Here is a 22,656-nt window from a genome sequence, read left to right on the forward strand (position 1 = left end):
GGTGAGAAGATATTGGTGGAGAGGGGTCCTATTATGACGAAAGTTGCGGCAGTTCCACTGCAAAATATCAAGGCACCTTTCACGCGCCATCTAGGTCTTTGAAGTAGAGGAAGCGCCTGTGCCTGCACGTTCCTTCTTTTTTGCCGGGGGAAGCGACTCTTGCAGAGAGTTAAGCATATGGGTGAAATATTCCAGTTGCTTAGATTGGGTTTCGAGGGTCGTAAGAATCCGGACAATTAAATTTTCCAGCTGGACCAAACGAGCAGTGGTGGTGGTTTCGACCATGTCGACCAATTTAGTTACATGGGAGCTTGAGGTCTGGGCGGTGAGTGTGGCGAGTTGCTTATTTAGCTCCGTGAGTTGAGAGGTAAGAGAGGATGTGGTAGTTGCGAGTGTCTGCGTCAGTGCGAGTATTTTCTGTTGTAGCTCATCTGAGACGCGTTGTTGCTCGCGCTGGTTGCGCTCCAACATAGGCAGTCACAGATCGAAGGAACGGCTCTCGTTACTTAATGATGGTGAAGGTGTGTTTGATGAAGAAGTGCACACCGGAGGTGTGCCCTTAACCTTAGTGGCATAAGAGCCCGGGGGGGGGGGGATGTTGCGGGAGGTGATAGGAACTCATGCGCTAAGAGGAGGGCGGCGAAGGCTGGGTGGCTCGGCACATGGCTGTGCGACGGAGAAAAGCTGCTTTGGTGCAGTCGCGTTGCTTAGCTAGAAGGTAGGGGCAGGTGGAGTCGAGAGATGAGTGGGTATTGACTTCGCAATGGATGCACCAGGGTTGGGCGCAAACATGAGCATCGGGATCTGCTGGTAGAGGAGACGCACAGCGGCGGCACTTGGCCGGAACGCTGTGTTGGGGGCATTGATGAGCACGGTGCCCTATAGCAAGGCACCGAGTGCAAGTAGGGGGCTTAGGTTTATGTGGACGACATCGGAAAGAGACGCGTTTAAACTACACAAAGCGAGGTATGATGGTTCCAGCAAGTGTTATGAGGACGGATTCAGTGGAGCCCATCATACGTGCAGCGAGTATGTCTGAAGTAAAGGATTCGAGGTCATGCAATAGCTGAGATTATGTGAAGTGACCACCGACGTTATGTATGACGCCGAGACGTGATATTGGAAGACTGGGGGCATAGGGCTTAATGGTGATCGGCTTACCATTAAGTTCTAGACTTGTAAGGGACAGTAAGAGGTGGGCAGTGAGAGGTGAGTGCGTTTTCAAAAACACAAGGCTCTGAGCAGGTTTGGCCTGAAGGGTGACCTCTGCACTGGTCTAGGGAGAGAGATTTGCGGCGGCTATGATGGTAGAAAGCAGATCATAGAGAGACAGTTTCGGCGTGAGTGTTTCGGGTGGAAGTTAGATTCCGACGGTGATGAGCTCGGAGCGTGGGTGGGCGGTCGAGGCAGGTTTTCTATTGGCACTAACGGTGTTCCAGCTGCCTTCAGGGGATGGCGTATTGTCTTCGTTGACCTGCGACGCCGTGAAGTCCATTTCCGTCGACAAGTCGTCAGCTGAAGTGATGGAAGGCAAAACTTCGGAGATGTAAGGAACGATGCTCGTTGAAACGCGCTTGTCGACAGGCTCAGAATTTCCAGTAGGTAGGCCAGATGCAGATACGGTGGGGAGAGCAGCAGGCGTGGTTGATTGCAACGCCAACGCTGTATTACGGCTCTCGGGCTCCGGCGTTTGCGTGGCTATCAAGCTGGGAGTAGCACAGACGCCACAAGCATTGTACGTTGCTGGACCGTGCGCGCTGTTGAGGAACGCTGCCTGTTGCTGTATTGTTGTCGGCGCGGGGCTGGTGACATTGCCAGATGTTGACAGCGGAAGCACGGCTGTACCAGCGGTACGACCGGAGGAGGCTGGGCTTACCGACAGGGCGTCAGTTGTCGTTGGTGTCGAGTGCTGGGCGGGACGCTGCATCGCGGAGGTGCAGGCGCGGCGCGTTAGGGTTAGCGCAGCGCCGCGCCGCTTCGTACTTTTGAATGGGCCTAAGGGGCCCGGATGGTGTCGGCGTGTCCCGGAAGTCTTCTAGACAGAATAGTGAGCTTGTCCAGGCACGGGCGGGGCCCAGTAACGGGCCAAAAACACGTGAAAGAGGAGCACTGTATGCAGCCAGCCAAACAAAGCGACGCCACCTGGTGACCTCCTTAAATACCTAGCATTTTAAAGACATTTCCTTTCTGTCCAGCTTTAAAATTGCTGGCATATACTTTTATAACTTTTTGGCAAAAGTGGCATACTTACTACATGCCACATGTATTTGGCTCTGAAAGGAATGACTTACACAATTTTTGTGAAGCATTCGTTTGGGATGTGCTTTGTGGCACATGTGCTTAGTGGCACATGCACAGTGTATGCAGGTGTAGTATTGAATACTTTTTTTTTAGGAGAGAATAACAGCGCTGTCGATGAAATAAAGAGAAGGAAATGGACACACATGCTGTGTCTGTATATTTCACCCCACCTTTTCTTTATATATAGTGGTAAACCATGTCGTCCTCATAAATTTATGGCTAAATCAAGTCTATGCAAATGCAGCCTAATTATTGAGACACTTGATTAATGTGACCCAGCAAACATTGCCCTAACTTGACGCAGTATATTCTGGCTCTATTATGAGTCATAAGATTGCTTGGCATAGACACATAATAAAGAATGATTGGTATATAAAATGACGACAAAGGACAATTCATGACAAAAAATCATGACATTGAGAATAACATTGGTGCAACATCGCTTGTAACCTAGGTCTCAGGTTTTATCTCTTTCCCTGTTGAAACAACCTCATATACTCTGTTAATTCTTTGTTAAAAATGGCTCAATTAGTAATTAGTCACCAAATCCCTACTCGTTCCTGAGACGTACCTATACTGTATAGAAGAAAATGTGTTTCTTTGCTGTTTTTCATAGATGGCCACAGCAGTACAGGGACAATGCATACATCCCTGGCATCATCAAAGCCATAGAGGAAATCAGGGTGTGAATATCGCTTTATTTTAAATGCACTAGATAGTGATATCCTATTACATATGAGTGCTAGGTCTTCGGAACCCTTTGTACTTTCTTCTTCAGCTTTAGAACTGCTGACACGCTTTTAACTACCTACAAGACTGGTATACTCATTTTCTGTTTTTTTTTTTGTTATAGAACCTATGCATACCAAAGTGAAGCTTCTGCTCCTATACTGAACTCTTAAATGAATAACTCCCTCATTTATTGTGTGGAGCTTTTTTTCACAATGGGCTTAGTAGCATGCACTGAAGGTGTACTACTGAATACCTACATCTATTTTAGGGGAGAATCGGGCAGCACTGTAGATAAATGAGATAGAAGGCAACAGACACAATTTGGGTCTGCCATTTGCACCTTATATTTTAATTATGGTGCTGTTTTATTTCTTTCTCATAAAAAAACTTCATGGCAAAATTCAGTCTTGGCAAATCCAGCACAGTCCCATCTTTAAGCAGGCTACTGTACAAATTTTTTGTAGAGCAGGCAGGCCTGCGAAAAAAAAAGAGCTTGATTGAAGCTGCAAACGCAGGTTGTTTTTGTCCTATTGTGTATCAGAAGATGGTCAGCATAGACAAATAATAAAAATTACTGGAGAAATCAGTCATACCAATAGAAAATAATTATACTCAGCAGGGCATTAATGCAGTATTGTGTGTTACCTTGGAAATGGTTTTTTTTTGTTTCTTCGTTGATGCAACCACATAATTTTGTATAACATGGAAAAGTCTCCGCTAGCAATTTGTCACCTGAGTTGTAATCCCCACAGGGCTTGCTTCATAATACATTTACCGTGCAGCTGAAAGTTTTTTTTATTTGCTGAATATTGCATAAAACATGGCTAGAACTGTACATGAACTGCGCTTGCATGTGTGGCATCAACAAACCCACACAAGAAACAGAGTTATGAATATCAGTTTATCTTAAGGCACACAAGAATATCACATTCTACTTTGATGCTGACAGGTAAAAGATTGAGGAAACTAACTTTTTCCATACATACTGTGAACAAATTAGAAATTCTTCGTTGTTGCAAACTCATTCAGCAAGAAAGCAAAAGCCAGTGATTTGTGCAACATAGTGGTCATATGAAATAAGACACACTGATTACGGGTTCGTTACAAGCCACTTTATGGATGTTTCCCAGGAACACATGTTTTCTTAGCCCCTTTGCGATAGCAAGCATGCAGTTCTAAACAAGGCACCCAACATGAGAGGGTTTAAATGTACGAGTGTTTTTTGGGTGCATTGAAGACCACAGAAGACAATAAATCTATCTGTGATAAAATACAGTGTACACCATGGTATAAATGACAATGCATCTTCTCTTGCTTCCTGCAACAAGGTGAAGCATGATTAAAATAAGGCACATCTTTCCTTTAAAGTTGAATACATGTGGTAATCAAGCTTTCAGAATTAAGACGTTGTAAGGCACTGATTTCATATATAAGCAAATAGTATGTACCGGCGCAAAGAGGCGCCAGCTATGTGCCAGCGGGAAAGAATACGACGTTCGTATGGCTCGTGCTTGTCGGATTTCTGCCTGAACCAGCTTGTTGTGGCCAACGCTTCGTCAATAACTGTTTGAGGCACTCTCACTTGTTGCATTATGACAAGTTGTAAAGAAGTGACTGTCGTGATTGGGATCAAACTCCCGAACTTCGGGTCGGCAGGTGAGCATCTTAGGCCCTGATCCAGTGGTGGACGTAACTTTAAGCAGTCGTAAAACTCTGGGGTAGAAAAACTGACTGCTTCACAGTATGCCTGAATTCACTTTTGGCTTTAATTGTGATTTTCACTCTATATGGTCTACAAATATTTCACTCACCAGTATTGTCACTGAAACGAGCAGTAAATTTTTTTTACGCACGCTCTTTAAAGTTATTATGGTGAGATTTCCAAAGTCTGTTTCAGCCATACTTGAGAAGGCAAAGCCTCACTGTGGGCTCATAACCTGTGGGACATGCCCGCATTTCATGTGTGTGCACCAGATGTGTATGGGAAAGGGTTTCATGATTTACCTGACAGGTATTTCATGTCGTTCAAGTCCTGATGCGTCAGTCATGTTTGTCATACACTCATACTTTTATATGCCAGTTTTGGTATGTACTAGTAAAAAAGGTGATCAAGCGAGCATCCAGACATAGGCAGCTAGCTAGATGGATGTGTAAAAACGGTAAAATACTTTTATTTTCCTAAAAAATGCTTTGATACTTGGATGGTGCACACACTTATCAAGACCAAATTGGAAGATAATTTGGAACATAGTAAAAGATTGTGCATGTGACAACCTTTTTTATATTTTAAGAGTAGAGCTGTTTAAGCAGAGCATCGGTTTGCGATGGGAAAACAGAAATAACTATCATCATGAACGGGCACATGCTCTCTTTGGCCTCTTGTTCATCTTTTTCCTGCTGTGCTTCACTCCCAGTTCACATGTGCTGATACGTAAGGCATGGGATGCATTAACACTGATGGACTAGAGAATGAGTACAAAAGAAACGAAATGTTAAAAAAATTCTTAACGAGATGGCATTCCAATCTACGTACTGACAATCCGAAAACAATCACTCGGCTATCCAGGCACGCTAGCAGAATTTATCATAGCTTTTTACAGTATGGTGTGCAAGGGGGTTGGAAAGATAAGCGAGAGTGAGGAACAGGGAAAAAAAGCGAGGAAAGAACAAGGTGTCGCATAGAAAGAATGATGAAGAAACAGAATAAAAAGTGAGAAAAGAAGGTGGAAAAAGGAAATAGAATGTAATATAAATAGACAATAAGATAGATAAATTGTAAAAAAGAAGACAGGAATAACAGATCAAAAATAAGAGGAAGAAATAAACCAATAACACTAAACAATGAGGGTTGTTCAGTATCCCTTTTTGAGGCTTGGCACCACTATTGCAAATCTGCCTCAAACTCTTGTCCCATTGTTACCACGTGAGAACAACATTCTGCACTGGTTGCAGATTAAATCAAAGGCCTGAAAAATGTGTCCTGCCGACCTTTCTTGAGGGACCAAGCCTGCACAAAAAACTCTGAAGCAGATATTCTTACTCTACTGATGAGGCCCTGCGATTGACCATGAGGATCGCCTTTGCAGAAGAATTAATACAAACATTTCTTCTTTTGTAGCTGCTAAATTTTGCAAGACATTAAGGGACCATGTTCAGAACTTCAGCAGCTGTTTTGTACTTTACAAGGAAGAAAGTTGTGTCATTTCGCTAAGTAACACTCGCACTTATTTCTTGGCTCTTGCCCTTGATATTGTGTTCAGGCAAATCACACAGATGTAATTGGACTCAAGCTTTTGTTCCACAAGCACCCCATGCAGCCAGAATATACCAACGAAGTAATTGTTCTTTATTTTGTAATCAGCATCCATATTTTAGCCATTCTGAATGTCGGTTTCATCATCTCTCTTAAATTTTAATGAAAGATCTCTCTCAGAAATGTCCCATATATAAGATACGGTAAAAAGGCCTTTTAAATTACATTACTTGACATTTGTCATCCCCTCTTCCACTTCAAATTTCTTCACTGTGCTAGCCTTTCAGGACTAAACTATGTGATTGTCGTCCACCAGATCAGGGAAGTTTGATACCTTTGGTGTTCTTCTAATGGCGTGCTTTCTTATAAGGATAGTTGCGAGACGCAGAGGTGTGTATTTGTTCTTGTTGCGTCCTAGTTTTTTCGCTGTGTTGATTTCAACATGCATACAATGCATCTGCGCAGAGATTTGAAAATAGTCAGCACAACAGCAGATAAAGCAACACCAGTGACACGAGGGCAAGCACGGGTTTCCTACTGAAATTTTATACCACATACGATATATAGCTCCCACTTAAAATAATAACATAACATCGAAGGTTTAATGTCACCAGCTTCCTTTAGCTGTTCGTGAATGTTCATGCAGCCTCAATGATAACCCTGGCGCTATCGTAAAGGTGAGTTGCAACATCTTGTATTTTCTCGAACAGAGGCTGGCAACCACATTATCAACAATCAGAAGCCAAAGAACCATCTCTGTGGTTTTTACTTTTTGACAATGTTCCTGCAACCCTATATTTAGGCGCCCGTCTCTTTGACTCACTTAACTGTGGGCACAGAACCGAGGTATGCTGTAATCGATGCCTACTGCACAGTCAAGAAAGTTTTGCAGTGCATAGCTTGGCTATGGTTCAAAGGTTTTTCAACAACACTAGTTCAAGCACATAACTGAAATTGCTTATTCAATGCGTTGGTCAAACAGGAACGTTTCTAACCGAATGGTTACAGAAAATTTTGCAAAGAGTAAAATACACGGGTAGAAACGTTTGTTTGGCTTGTCATAATTAGAAAACCATTGCCAGCACCTCTGAGAAAACACAAGTTCTTCCCACTCATCCTCATGATGGCACCTGTGCCCCACCGCAGTGGTATAGTGGCTAAAGTATTCGGCTGCTGACCCGCAGGTCGCGCGATCGAATCCCGGCTGCGGCGGCTGCCTTTCCGATGGAGGCGGAAATGTTGCCCGTATGCTCAGATTTTGGTGCACGTTGAAGAACCCCAGGTAGTCAAAATTTCCGGAGCCCTCCACTACAGCGTCTCTCATAATCACATGGTGGTTTTGGGACGTTAAACCCCACAAATCAATCAATCATCATGATAGCACCCAGAACCTTCAATACTTTTGACAGCAAAGAACTGGCTTATCTGGATTCGTTGGCTAGTTCTATGTCGCCGCTCTTCGTTTTTTTTGTGTGTGTGTGTGTGTGGTCTCTGTGATTTTATGCTTCACTTCGTTTTTTTGTTGTTGTTGTTTTCAGCATAAGCATGTTGTTTTAATCTCGGGTGTAGGGCAACACATTTGGGAATTGTGAGAAATTTCAATTGGATGTCGGCGCTAATCCTCGTCTCAATTGTGTTGCTGTGTTTAGCACTGAGCAGTTTGAAGTATGAAATACCAACTAGTCCGCTGTCGCATGTTGCGTAGCAACCGTGGGGTGATAGCCACACGTTCACAGTCGAATTTTTTTATCTCTCGCGCAGCCATGGAAGCGAATAACGAGGCTTGATTGAGCATGCGGGTGCCACATGAGCACTTTCTATCAAAAGTGAATTTCGGGACCCTGATTGACTCATCTCCGCATCTAACGCAATGAAGAAACTTGGTCTGGTTGGCCATCGGAATTACATCGTGTGTTGCTTGTACTTTGAAAACAGGGTGGTCGGCAGCTTTTCTGAATGATGTAGTGGTTGAAGTACCGCACATTTCGCGTCTCACCTAACACTAGTTCGATGCTACTACGCATGTAAAGTGAAGTATTCGACGAACAAGCGCAAGAATCTGAGAAGGTTGCCGAACGGCCGCGCTAGCCGCAAAACTACAAGCACACCCATCAAAACTGGTGCACGTACGGACTACCACACCATCACCACCGCACACACAACAGAAGTAAATATCCCGGATGTAAATATCCCGGATGCCGAAAATGCAGGCGCCACGGCCGGGATTCGATCCCGTGATATGCGCTTGCATACATAATTGCTGACACGTCTGCTAAAAGCTTTCTAATGGGTTTGTTCGTACTGCATTCAAAACAAAACAAAATGTCAAAGCCACAACACACGGTTTAAATGTAGGTATTAACAAACAATAGCGAAGCAGTCATCCCTGGGTAAACTGCTTGCAGTTTTTAAAGCTCGGTTGGTGAACGAATAAGAAACTAGGAAGATTGATGTATCGAAGGAGCATCTATATAAACCCAAAAGTTTCTTGTTATATATTACTGCTATCGAGTCGCAATCTTCACACTGCGACAGCGTCCACTTCCTGCGTTACGTGCGCGGCACTGTTCTTGTCGGTATTTGCATCATGCAATTTTAGTTATGTTGTTAAGGTGATAAAACTGCCATTTGATTGATAGGCACGCCGTAGCTGAAGACTTGGGAATAATTTGACAATCTTGGGTCTTTAAACGATTACGTGCCCGCCAAAATGCTGCTGCTGTGGCTGGTATATTGCACTGTACGTACAGTCAAAAGAAAACATCACTGGGCACCACTGTCAGACTGTAAGAAGAAACCGTTTATTTACGAGCGCGCATACTGCAGTGAGCAGTAACACCAATTAAATTCGTCACCGTTCTGTGGAATTATCAGTTCACGATCACTTCATCATCATCATCATCAGCCTGACTACGTCCACTGCAGGACAAAGGCCTCTCCCATGTTACGCCAGTTAACCCGGTCCTGTGCTTGCTGCTGCCAATTTATACCGGCAAACTTCTTAATCTCATCTGCCCACCTAACCTTCTGTCTCCCCCTAACCCGCTTCCCTTCTCTGGGGATCCAGTTAGTTACCCTTAATGACCAGCGGTTATCCTGTCTACGCGCTACATGCCCGGCCCATGTCCGTTTCCTCTTCTTTATTTCAGCTATGATATCCTTAACCCGCGTTTGTCCCCTAATCCACTCTGCTCTCTTCTTGTCTCTTAAGGTTACACCTACCATATTTCTTTCTATTGCTCGCTGCGTCGTCCTCAATTTAAGCTGAACCCTCTTTGTAAGTCTCCAGGTTTCTGCTCCGTAGCTAAGTACCGGCAAGATACAGCTGTTATATAGCTTCCTCTTGAGGGTTAGTGGCAATCTACCTGTCATAATTTGAGAGTGCTTGCCGAATGTGCTCCACCCCATTCTTATTCTTCTAGTTACTTGAATCTCATGGTTCGGCTCTGCGGTTATTACCTGCCCTAAGTAGACATAGTTTTTTACAACTTCAAGCGCACTATTACCTATCTCGAAGCGCTGCTCCTTTCCGAGCCACTTCATCATGGTGGCTCCTTAATATGAACAACGACCGATTTTCGCGTACAGCTTTTTTTTTTTTCGTTTTGCCTCACGAGGCTGGTTGATACCCTTCACGAAAAAATGAAGTCGTGACAGCACGTAAATTTCCACTCTCTTTGACACGAGATGCGGTGTGAACGAGCTCATATAAATTCAAGGTAAACAAAGCTTGAGCAAGCGTTCCGGCGAAGCTGCAGTCCCAGTAATGTTTGCCACCTCGGGTTCGTAGTCAGTAGGAAGGTCCATCGATGTATCTGAATCAGTGGCCTCACCGTCAAGACAGGGTGCTGCAGTTTTCTTGGAGATGGTAGACTCGACCGCCGAGTTCTTCCGCTTTCTCGGAGGTCTTGGGTGCGGTGCTTTCTTCGATAAGTAGACTTCACCGTTAGGCAGTAACATCGGTACAGCGTCCGGCATTAGCTCGGGTCTCCTACGTGGTCCGCGAACTTCTTCGCCGTTTATAACGTGCACGTAGTTTCCGAGAACACATGAAGGCTCGAAGTGTAGCTCACATACAGAGCAGCTTTCGTTCAAGGACCCATCCTTTCAACGTGAATTCTGTTCCCAAACCTTCTTCCGTGCTTCGTCTTTGGGTGCTGCGAAAAGCGACGGCTGCTCACTTTTTTTCCAATGGTATACCCTGTTTCGCAAAGCAGTGTCGTTGCCGCCGATGACTCGACATTGCCTCACTGCCGTGTGGCCAGCAAAAACATTGCTAGAAAAACTTTCGTTAAGCGGGCGCGAACACAAGCAACATGTCCCTGAACAGCACCCGAGAAGGCACAGTGGCGCAGAGCTGACAAATCCTGTCAGCCCATGCTATGGCAGTGCCGCCTTAATGACCGGTTTTTTGTCCACGTACGACGCTTCACGCGATGCATGGCGAGAGAGGGTGCCTTAACACACTACCCCATATTCTAGTACACTATAGCGGTGGCCACATTCCCATGGTAGCTGAACGATGGATGGATAGATGGATGTGGCTGTACTCTTTAGATCGAGTGGCGGCTATCGCCACCTAGCCGTAATACTTTGTGAACTAACCATCAGATTTATCTTTTTTCCTTTTAAATAGGTTGAGGATTCGTGCTTTGCAGTGAAGGGTTCAATTTTCATTCGTGCCTCGACCTTAGCCACCAATCAGATAACCTCCTCTAGTTAAGTCTACCCGCTAAAAGTCTATTCGGCCCTCCCTGTTCCTAAACCCCATTGCTTTGAAAAACTCGGCGCCATCATCCTGACCTATAGGGTGAAGCCCTTTACAGAACATTATCAGGTGTTCGGCAGTTTCTTCCTCCTCTCCACATGCACTGCATACCGTGTCTACCCCTTCGTATTTGGCCCGATATGTCTTGGTTCGCAATACTCCCGTCCTGGCCTCAAACAGTAGAGAACTACCCCGAGTATTATCATAGATCTTTTCCTTGGCAATTTCCTGCTTAAAAGTTCAATAGATCTCTAATGCGGACTTATTATTCATGCCAATTCTCCACATGTCCGTCTCCGTTTCCTTCACTTTCTTCTTAACCGGTAGTTCTTTTTGGTTTGGCCCCCAGCTGTTTTCTAAGTATTTACCAGTGAATTTCCTCGTTCGCTTCCTCCATTTCGTGTCGACATTCTTCATGTACAAGTAGCTGAAAACCTTCCTAGCCCAACGCTCTTCCCCCATTTCTCTCAATGGCTTCTCAAATTTTATCTTGCTGCTAGCTTCCCTGCCCTCAAATGATGTCTATCCCATATCACCTTGTACTCCCTGATTTGGTGTATTCCCGCGAACTCCTAAAGCAAGCCTACCTATTCCACGTTGCTTAATTTCTAATCTTGCTTGAACTTCTGATCTCATGCACAAGACAGCATTGCCGAACGTCAGCCCAGGAACCATGACCCCTTTCCATATTCCTCTCGCAACATCATACCTATTGTAATTCCACAGTGACGTATTTTTCATCGCTGCTGCATTCGTGTTACCTTTAGTCATCACGTATATTTCGTGTTCCCTTAGGTACTCGGTCCCATTGCTTATCCATATGCCCAGATATTTGTATTTATCTGTTACCTCTAGCGTGATTTCCTGTATCCTAAGCTCACAAACTTCATTATCATTAAAAATCATGACTGCTGATTTTCCTTAATGAATCTGAAATCTAACCTATCTTCCTCATTACCGCAGATGTCCATCAATCTATGCAAATCTTCTTTGTTGTCGGCCATTAGCACTATATTATCTGCGTGCATTAATGCTAGTAGTGCCTGATCAATCAGTATTACTTGTTTTACCAAAGAGAGGTTGAAGCCAAGTCCACTTCCCTCTAATTTGGCCTCTAAACCTTGTAGGTACGGCATGAATAACAAGGGTGACAGAGGACAGCCCTGCCTAAGCCCCCGTTTCACCTATGTGGGCTTGGATACCTGTTTTTCCCAATTTATAACTACCTTGTTACTTTTATAGATTTCCTTTACAAGATTAGTGACTCCATCTTCCACACCTAGTGTGTGTCCAGTATTCCCCACAAGTCCTCTTGAACCACACTATCGCACGCTCCCTTGATATCCAAAAATGCTAGCCACAGGGGCCTGAGTTCTTTCCTGCTATTTCGATGAACTGTGTCAGTGAGAACAGATTGTCTTCCAACCTCTTCTGTTTCCGAAACCCATTCTGCAGTTCCCCCAGCACCCCCTCATCCTCTATCCATGCCTGCAGTCTTTCCTTTATAATCTGCATCGCCAGCCTGTAGACCACTGATGTCACTGTTATAGGACGGTAGTTGTTTATGTCAGCTTTGTCCCCCCCCCCGCCCCGCCGCGGTGGTCTAGTGGCTAAGGTACTCGGCTGCTGACCCGCAGGTCGCGGGTTCGATTCCCGGCTGCGGCGGCTGCATTTCCGACGGAGGTGGAAATGTTGTAGGCCCGCGTGCTCAGATTTGGGCGCACGTTAAAGAACCCCAGGTGGTCGAAATTTCCGGAGCCCTCCACTACGGCGTCTCTCATAATAATATGGTGGTTTTGGGACGTTAAACCCTACAAATCAATCAGCTTTGTCCCCCTTTCCTTTATAGAACATGCTCATCTTGCTAAGTTTCCATCGGCCATCGGGGACTTCACCATCGATTATTGTTCTGTTCACTGCCTCTCTCAAAGGTTGTTTAGACTTCGGACCCAATGTCTTTATCAGCATAATTGGAATGCCATCTGGGCCTGTACATGTACTACTTGGAACCCTCTTCTCAGCTCTTTCCCACTCTCGTTGTGAAAATGGAGCCATTGCGCCACTTGATCCATCCTTTTATATCGTGGTGCATAAGGCACGTCTTTGTTGAAATTTTTCTTTCACCCTTGTTCTTATATATTCAATAGCTTCGTCCCCTTCTAGCCTAGCACCTTGAGCTGTAGTTATCAACCTCTGCTCTAGGCTTGTTTCATTTCTTAGTGAGTTTAGATGGTTCCAAAGTTTCGCAGCTGCCTTTCTGTCCTTTTTGTGTACTTTTGCCAGCCACTGAGCACCCTTTCTTCTAATCTTTTCATTGATCAGGAGGGATGCTTCCCTTCTAGAGCTTAGAAAAATGTCCCATTTTCTTTCAACATAATCTGTCGGTTCAGCCCGCTGCTTAGCATGTATGTGTTCCCTAGCTGACGTTTTGCTATGGCTTTCTTAACTTCCTCATCCAACCAACTCTTGGGCTTGTGTCTTCTTTTCCGGGGTGACTTGTCACGTGCCTTAGCAAGCTCTACCTCAAACAGTCTAATTAGATTCATGTATGTCCACACCGTTTTATTATCGTCAGCGATTACTTTCTCAATTTGTTTATTAGCAATTTGTATTTGCCTTTCTGAATGAAATTTTTTTTGTAGTTGCTCATCTTGTCTCCTTTCCACTTTCACTGCTCTTCCAAAACTTAACTTGATACGTTTGTGATCACTACCCAGACTTCTGGAGCCACCTTCATCTATGTGCATTCCCCTGAGCTTATTGTACATCCTATGTGACATCAGTGCGTAATCTATCGTTGACTGCAGCCTTCCTACCTCCCATGTTATTCGCCCTTCACACTTCTCAGTACTGTTGCAAATGATGAAATCATTCCTTTCACACATATCCATGATCATTTTGCCTGTTGAGTCAGTATACCCAACTACATCTTCTATGTGCGCATTCATATCTCCTAGTATAATTATCTCGCACTCTCCTCCTAATTCCTCAATGTCCTTTGATATACACTCCACCATTGCCTGGTTTGCCTCTCTTGCCTTTGCTCCCGTCCACAAGTACACCAAACCGAGGAGTGTAATCTGCCCAGCTTCTTTCCCTCTTAACCATAAATGTTCCATGCATCCCTGCTTGACTCTTTGCCAACCCATGCTCTTATGTATAAATGCACCAATTCCATCCCCCTTTTGCTGCTTTCTGTTCTATAGCAATATTCCCATACGTAGTCCGGATTGCAAGGTGGTTGCTCCATGTCCCGAAGATGTGTCTCCACGACCCCATATACCACCAGCTTCGCCTGCCTCAACTGCTCTTCTATCTCTTCCCACTTTAACCTATTCCTGCCACCCTGCATGTTAATATAGCCTATGTCTGACTTAGCTCGGCCCTTGTGCTTACGTCAATTTCTTCTCCCACGGACTACGTGTGGCTCGAATATGTGTGCCCCTTTAGAACCGTCTTCGGCTACACTGTTGGCCTCAGAGCTCTGGGTACCCCTAAAAATGCTGTGGCTTGACGACCCATTCTATTACCAACCATCCTGCCCGTCGCACCACTGTAGAATGCCATCCTGTGCAAAGGGGCGAGCGCCGGGCTCGTACACGTCTTGGTTAACTTCCATCACGTTGTATCCGAGTTGCCGACTTATACCCTTGATCACACAATTGGCCTCCACTACCCTCCTTTCAATCCCGCTAGACTGCCCCCAGACCTCTGGGACTGTGCATACGGTCACATGCACACTCCCAGAGGCTTCTCGGAGCTGACGCATCTCATCCTCTGTCTTTGAAGGTTCTGATACTCTCCCTTGAACACATCATTGAGCCCAGCATGGATAATGACGATATTTTCGCCTTCCATGCTGTTCTCTACAACCTCCTGAGCGTTGGCCAGTGCATCCACCATGCTCTTCCTTGAATGGGCTTCTACCCTGACTCTCCCATCTTTCTTCACTGTCTTGAAGACGCCATCCCTAAGCCTGGCCACGTTAGAGTCTACACCACCAGGACCCTTCTACGCTCCAATCGCTGCCTTCCTGTTTCTCTCTCTGCCCTCTGTCCTGTGTTTCGGCCCTGCTCGAAGGATGCTGCGCCACCGAGCTGTATGTTCTCGGAGCCTCCGTGCTGTGGCCAGACACTTCGGCCCCCTGACCTCCCTTTGATCGCAGTGCCGGAGTGCCCTCTAGTTAATTTTAGGAAACTCTATGCCTTCTAGTGCACTCTAGCCAGAGTCCCCTCTAGTTAATTTTAGGAATCTCTATGGCCCAAGCTTAGCCTTCTAGATTTCTCTTGCCTGCTGGATGAGCGTGAAACGCCCGTCATATATGGCGGCGCTTTCTACGTAGAAGTAAGGGTCATTGTACTTGGCCTTCAAACTTGGTAATTTTGGCGTTTGTTACAAATCTTCAAGGCTATGTCTTGTATTACAAGAATTGCTTGTTAAATGACAATGTCACTTGCCTAGGGTAATTATAATTACGTTTACGCCTTCTTAAAATGTTTTCACGTTATTTTTGTTGAATACGAGCTCCAAAAGCGTAAAAACTTATTAGAAGACACCCCTACTTAGGTGACGCCACACCAGAGTTCCGACGACGGCCGCTTTCCAAGTGGCCGCCAATAATCCGGCAGGCAAGAAAAATCTTGGAGGCTATGGCCCAAGCGAACGCCGATAATCCGGCAGGCAAGGGAAATCTAGGAGGCTGTCTCCATTATCGTTCCGTGTAGGTGGCGTTTGTACGTTTGGACCGTTCGACAGGCAAGCCCTTTTGGCGCTTTTCGCGTGCTGTACTTCTGTACCTCAACAGCCATAGGAGCTGAGTCTTAAGCACCTAGCTTTTTTTACTGCCACGCAACTACAGCCGGCGTTTTGATATTCTCGGCATGGGCTCATCTGAGTCGGACGCAGCGCAACAAGTCATGTTCAACGCAAAGGGTATTACGCTCATAAAGGAGGCCGTCAACGGACTCGTGAAGTCGCCAGAGTCAGAGACCCGCGTGCTTGATACGCCAAAGATCAGTCTGAGCAACATGAAGTCTCGAATTGACGCAGCACTAATGGTGTCGGCTGGATCGTCCAATGCCAACAAGCAGTCGCGTCCTCCCGAAGAAGACGCGTCATCGCCCGGTCCCTCTCGGCGCAGCGGCAGAACGATGATTCTCCGCGAACAGCCAGCGCAGCCGCCGCTTAAGAAACCCAAGGTAGAGCCGCAGAGTGAATCTCAAATTGGCGACACTCCGCGATCGCTCCGTAGCGGGCGCAACTACAACGATTCGCCGGCTGCCCAGAAAGTGGCTACCGTGCCGGCCTCAAAGACTGCGAGCGCCGGCGTGTCGACACCGGCCGCCGCTAAACAAACTGCTGCACCAACAACATCGCCGCCAACGACTACAACGTCGTCGCCACCACAGAAGCCTGCCAAGCAAGCCTCGCCAAAGGCGGGGTCATCGAGCTCGCGGTCGAAGCAAGACTTGGCAGATCCACTTCCCGACCTCTGGCGCATCTCGCCCAAGATAGCTGAAGAAATGAAAAGTATTGCATTCCGGCATTTTCATTTTTCCATCTAACTGCGTGCGTGCATTACCGGCCTGGGCTTCCAAGAATTTTATAAACCCGTTTTCTGAGTGCTAAATGTTTTTGTAATTGTCAGAAACGCCGTCATCGATTTTGCGGTGTTTCGAATGTTTTTTGGCACAGCTTGAATTTTAGCATCGTAGCATTCGTAACTTCCAAATCAATTGCTTTTGGCCCTGGCTGGTTTTGTGTTTTGGTGGCCAGATGCCACAGAGTGGCAGCAACATGCACTCACTTTTTTTGTTGTCAGGTTTCAGATTTTCACCACAATGTGTATTGTCATGTACTCATAAACCTTCAAAATTTTTTTATATTAGTGTAATATTGGGCATGGATGTGCTGCATATTATGAAGGTCGCGACAGGAAGATGCACTCTTTGGTCATTTGGCATGTACTTTATTGCCAAGTTTTAAAACCTTAGCAAAGGCTCGTGTCTTTCGTGTCCTTCTTGTCTCCGTGTCGTCGTTTCGTTCTCGCACCATAACTATCGTCTTAGCAAGTGGGCTTGAATGGTGTTGATACAAAATATGTCCAAGTCAGTGTTACCATCTTTCATGCTTCTTATCAAAATTATGCACATATTATTGAACCATATATTTGTAATTTGTATATAGCCCCCACACCCAGCACCTCATATTTACTTCTGCAAGTTGTATTGGTGAGCATGCTTTTTTCTTTATATTGTAGGGTGTACTGCCTTGGGATGCATTTTTTTTTCTTTTGCAGTGATGTTGCAAGCACATGCTGAATATGCTTGATGCAGGCTAGCTTCTGTAATGTGAAAACCAATGCAAAAATTAGCCTGCCTTCAAGATGTTGCAAATATACAGGTAACATTTTCTTTTAAGGAGCTGAGTATGTGTCTATGCCAGCATGTTAATGCAGTAGGGATGTTATGATGGTGCTGTTTTAACTACATTTGCATGTATCACCCAATACAGCATATCATAGTTCAGGTTTTTGTGCATGTAGCAGTTCATTATATACATAACTCGTTCTTATGCATTGAAATTTTTGCCTACAGTGTAATCAGAAAGTCTCATGTGGCTCTGATAACCATGACCTGGAAAATTCATCAATAGTGTTGGCTCTAGGAGTAACGGGGACACTCTAGGTGCCCACCAGTGCGGACACGCGAAGATAGGCTCCTGCTTTCAAGAATGCTTTCCTGTGGTATCCACGAATTTGTCGCCGAGTTTTCAGTCCCACCGTGTGCCTTAGTTCTCAAGAAATCAGCAGATACCATCTTTGTGCTGGTGAGTGGACTTTTAAACCATTTTTGGGACATTTTTACACGGCAACGCCACCGGGGGATTTAAGCCTAACCAAGGAGGCGATTGTCGCCGATGCGCCGACCCGGCGCCAACGTGACTCAACGCTCTGCGCGTTCCAGGACCTGCAACTGAGAATGGAATACCAAGTAGATGGAGAGGACATCTCTCCAGAGGATCGCATGGAAGACATGGGTTGGAAGGAAGCCGAAACGAGATGCTCAAGGAATAAGCTAGCTGCGGTCATCATTCCTGCTGCCAAGGGTTCGATCAAGGCTGGCGTTGCGGGAGACGCTCGAGACAGTCGTAGTAGGCATGACACCAAGCATACAATCGTGCGAGCTGGATGCATGCCGCCACTACCCAAGGACTTCAGCAAAATTGTGCTACGACCACGTGGAGGATTAAATATCTCGAGAATTGGCACTGGAGCCGTGGCAGACGCGATAGTACTGGCGGCCGGCGTCAAAGAGGAGAAGGCCATGCAGGACATCATCTGTTCCAACTTGCAGCAGAACATTATGGTGGCAAGCACTCCGGACCAAGACAGAGCTTCAAGATACCTCAAGGTCAAGCAAATTGACATTGGAGGCAAAGTTTTCGAGGTTAGCGCGTATACCACGGCACCCCACGATACTTGTAAAGGAGTGATTCGCAGGATCCCCGTAAGCGATACTCAGAACATTTTGACCCGAAAGATTGTGAACGCGAACAACCCGCTCGCGCTGCAGGCCAAGAGAATCAAGGACACTGGGACAATCATCATAGCATTGAGGCTGCGAGATCAAGAACCCAGATAGCCTACACCAGTGCAATCCAAGATGCAGGCTGTGCGACGGTCACCATCTCACGGCAGACAAGGAGTGCAAGAACAGGTTCTTAGTGCCATACGTCGCCAGACGCAGACGTTGGGAAAGATCGCGAGCAGCCGCAGAAGCCCGGGATGCATTAATCACATCGAGTCCAGACATCGACAAGCAGCTTATTCCAGCCTACGAAACCCAAAGCATCCAGACTACACAAGAACAGGAAAGGCGGCCCCACTCCAGGGGGAGGTCGCGTTCCAGAAGAGGTTCTAGACCCAAGACCCGCTCCCAATCACAAGGGCGCTCGAGTTCTCAAGGTCACCATCAGGGTCGGGATCAGCCTGGGCGGCACCCGAATGGCCAGCTGCCTGGCGTTCAGTTCGAGATCACGGCTTCCAACCCGGGGAGGACGCCTGCAGTTACATCGAAAGGGAGCTGGGCTGAGCGAGTGCGCAACGGCGCGGCAGAGGTGATGACAGGTAAGCTGCCAGAGCATGATAGAATTGCACAGCTAGAGCAAGAAATCGCGAGACTTACAAAATCGAATGAGAGGCTATCAGCTGAGTTAAAGGAAATAAAAATTCTTCTCACTAAGCTAACCAGCGTGCAGTCTTCATAGCCAATGCCTCAGCCAGTTGATGTCCCTGTGGCTGAAAACGTGGGGGACACGAGAAGCACAAAAAAGAGGGCAGTCATGGCAGAACACGTGGAAGCCAACCAAACGACCATGTCAGATGTGAAAGAGGTCTTTGACACACTCAGCAAAGTAGTAGCTAATCTTAGCGAGCAGATGGGTAGGCTACAATCAAGTGTGGCGGCACTGGAAGAGCATATGGCTTTGCGCATTACAAAGGTCGAAGCATATCTGCACAACACAGCAAGGCCTCCTCATGCACCAAACTCACCTCTTCGGCCACCAATACTGGTGGTACCAAACTTGTCGACAGGTGCAGCATCGGGCTCTGGCGGCCCATGTAATAACCATGATGGCAGCGCTACGTGAAGCATGTCGTATCTGGCAATGGAACTGTAGAGGTTACCTTAAAAAGAAGGCAACACTACAGCAGTATGTCAGGAGCAGCCAAGAAAAGCCTCATATTATATTATTACAAGAGACCCTTTCACCGCAAGTAACGTTGCCTGGATTCCGGCCTGTAATAGGGTATACTGAAGGGAGGGGAGTCTGCACTTTCGTATGCAAAAAACTAACGCACGCCACCCACGACCTCAAGCTAGAAGCAGGCCGGTTGGGAAATGTCATGGTAGAGATCGTGCCAGGTACCAGCAACCGTCAGAGCATTTTCATTCTTAATATATACAGCAGTCCAAAGAAACAAAAGCAAGGGTTCAAGGCGGTTCTAAAGAAAGCTGTTAATATCGCCGGGGAATGTCCACTCGTCATAGCAGGTGATTTCAACGCCCCTCATCATACAAGGGGTTACAAGTACAACACTGGGAAAGGAAATCGACTTTGGCAAAGTGCCAGTGAACTTGATCTCACCCTAATCACAGACCCCAGCCTACCAACAAGGCTTGGTACATCTTGCTGCAGGGATTCCACCCTGGACCTTACATTTGTAAGGAACATCAAGAAGCCCCAGTGGATGAACCTTGCTGTAGACCTAGGGAGTGACCGCTGCATTCTTGCCACTACCTTCTCCGTGGAGCGTAAAAAGCAGAGAGAATTCCACTTCACAGACTGGGATAAGTTCAGGAAGATAAGGATGGAAAGGGAACAAGATGGCCACAGACAAGGCTTGGAGCAGTGGGTCAAACAGATTAAAGAGGACATCAAATCTGTCTCCTCCATCATTACCACAGATTTTCCAGTTGAAAGAATAGATAGCCGGCTCGCTCATCTTCTTGAGGCAAAGCAAGCACTACTGAACCGTTGGAAGGGTCAGCGCCTGAACCGAAGACTGAGGAAGAAGATAGCTGAGGTAAACAGATCAGTCGAGGAACATTGTCACGCACTATCCAGGCAGCAATGGGACGAAATCTGCAACTCCGTCGATGGTCAGATGCGCAATGGCAAGACATGGAATATGTTAAAACATCTCATCGAAAACACCACCAAAACAAATCAAAAGCATGTTATCGCTCGAACAGAACAGCAAGTTGCGCAGCGGCTCGTGCATAAGTACCTCCCAATCAAAAGAGGATTGGCACCACCAAGTAGACAGTGCCAGGGCACGCCCAATCCAGGTCTTGAGGGCGACTGTAACATCGAGGAGATCAGAAGAGCCTTGCATGATCTCAACGACAGGTCAGCCCCTGGCTTGGACGGTATATCAAACAAGGCCCTTCGTAACCTTGATGACGATTCAATTGAAACCCTGAAGGATATGATCAATGCAGCATGGAGAGAAGGCAGGGTGCCAGAGCAGTGGAAGCTGGCGAGCACGATCCTTATTCCTAAGCCAGGAAAGCCCCCTAACTTGGACAACATGAGGCCAATATCCTTGACATCATGTATCGGCAAGGTTGCAGAACATGTCATACTGCACAGAATAAACAAGTACTTGGAAGATAACGACATATATACACACAATATCGTTGGATTCAGGGCAGGGCTATCCACACAAGATGCATTGAAGCTTATCAAACACCACGTCATCGACAATGAAACCAGAGACGTGAGAGCCATTCTGTGCCTAGATCTAGAAAAAGCGTTTGACAACATCCACCACTCATTCATACTTGAAGCAATTTCCAAGCTTGGTCTGGGGAAAGCCTTCTATGACTACGTATGGTCCTTTCTTACAGATCGGAAAGCCTTGATGAAGATTGCAGATATCGAGACCGCAGAAATCGAACTAGAAGCAAGGGGCACGCCACAAGTGGCAGTGATTTCACCAATGCTGTTTAACATTGCCATGATTGGACTGTCAAAGAAATTATCGAGCATTGAAGGATTGAAGCACAGCATCTACGCAGATGACATTACCATCTGGGGCACAGGTGGAAGCGAGGGGCAGATTGAGAGCGCTCTGCAAGAGGCGATTGACACCGTAGAAGACTACCTTCGCCCTTCCGGGCTCAAGTGCTCCTCGAGTAAGTCAGAACTTTTGCTTTATCGGCCTGCACGCCGGAGACCAAAGCCCAGGGGATGGAAGCCGTTAAACCAGGTAGACATCCATCTCCGTACAAATCAAGGGGATGCCATCCAGAGGGTCGACTCCATCAAAGTCCTGAGAATGCTGATAGAATCTACCGGCGCCAACAGCAAATCTATAGCCAAGTTAACTCGGAAAACAGACAGTGCGGTGCACCTCATACGCAGAGTGGCCGACAAAGGAAATGGGATCAAGGAAGACAACCTCATCAGGTTGATGCAGGCGTTTGTTCTAAGCCACTTCACGTAGAAGGCAGCAATGCACAACTGGTCAAGAGCAGAGTCCGAGACACTGAATGTGCTCTTCAGGAAAGTTATCAAGAAGGTCCTGGGCCTACCCATACATACCAGTACCGAGCGTCTACTTGAGCTTGGCATTCACAACACGCTCGAAGAAATAGCAGAAGCCCAAGAGAGAGCACAGTTTGCAAGGTTATCTACAACAAGGTCGGGGAGAATGATCCTGCAGGAGCTGGGCCAACACCCAATGGCAATCAGTTGCAATTACAATGATATCTCCGACAACATCAGGGAGAATATCACGGTATCTCCTATACCAAGAAACATGCATCCAGAACACAACATTGGAAGAAGAGTAGCGAGGGCCAGGACTATACTTCGTCAAGTCTCAAACGAGAAACGAGGGGTCGTATTTGTTGACGCGGCTTCCTACGCCAATGGGGAAGCGTTTGTGGCAGTTGTGGTCGATGGGGCTGGCCGTGTCGTCAACTCAGCGACGGTAAGGACGAAAGACCCAATCATTGCGGAACAGGGGGCCATCGCCTTAGCACTCAAGATGGATAACATTGAAGTCATGTGCAGTGATTTCATGGCAGCA

General features: G+C 46.4%; 2 protein-coding genes across 2 annotated transcripts; one reads left to right on the plus strand and one right to left on the minus strand.

Annotated features, from left to right (window-relative positions):
• Positions 1-662: 662 nt before the first annotated feature.
• Positions 663-6,869, minus strand: LOC119175484 (uncharacterized). Its single transcript, XM_075877895.1, has 2 exons — positions 6,621-6,869; positions 663-4,351 (listed from the first exon to the last, which is right to left on the minus strand). Exon 2 carries the CDS (start codon positions 1,925-1,927, stop codon positions 1,361-1,363), a length of 567 nt encoding a protein of 188 aa, XP_075734010.1. The 5' UTR covers positions 1,928-4,351; positions 6,621-6,869; the 3' UTR covers positions 663-1,360.
• An 8,851-nt stretch (positions 6,870-15,720) lies between these two features.
• LOC119176575 (uncharacterized) lies at positions 15,721-17,787 on the plus strand. Its single transcript, XM_075877896.1, has one exon. The coding sequence runs from the start codon at positions 15,935-15,937 to the stop codon at positions 16,616-16,618; it is 684 nt and encodes a 227-aa protein (XP_075734011.1). The 5' UTR covers positions 15,721-15,934; the 3' UTR covers positions 16,619-17,787.
• Positions 17,788-22,656: the final 4,869 nt, after the last annotated feature.

Source organism: Rhipicephalus microplus, chromosome X, assembly GCF_043290135.1.
Source record: "Rhipicephalus microplus isolate Deutch F79 chromosome X, USDA_Rmic, whole genome shotgun sequence".
In the NCBI taxonomy this organism is placed as follows: domain Eukaryota; kingdom Metazoa; phylum Arthropoda; class Arachnida; order Ixodida; family Ixodidae; genus Rhipicephalus; species Rhipicephalus microplus.

What these genes read in the sequence shown, in the direction of transcription:
- LOC119176575 (XM_075877896.1), top strand. Translation starts at nt 15,935, where the DNA reads ATGGGCTCATCTGAGTCGGACGCAGCGCAACAAGTCATGTTCAACGCA.
- LOC119175484 (XM_075877895.1), bottom strand. Translation starts at nt 1,927, where the DNA reads ATGCAGCGTCCCGCCCAGCACTCGACACCAACGACAACTGACGCCCTG.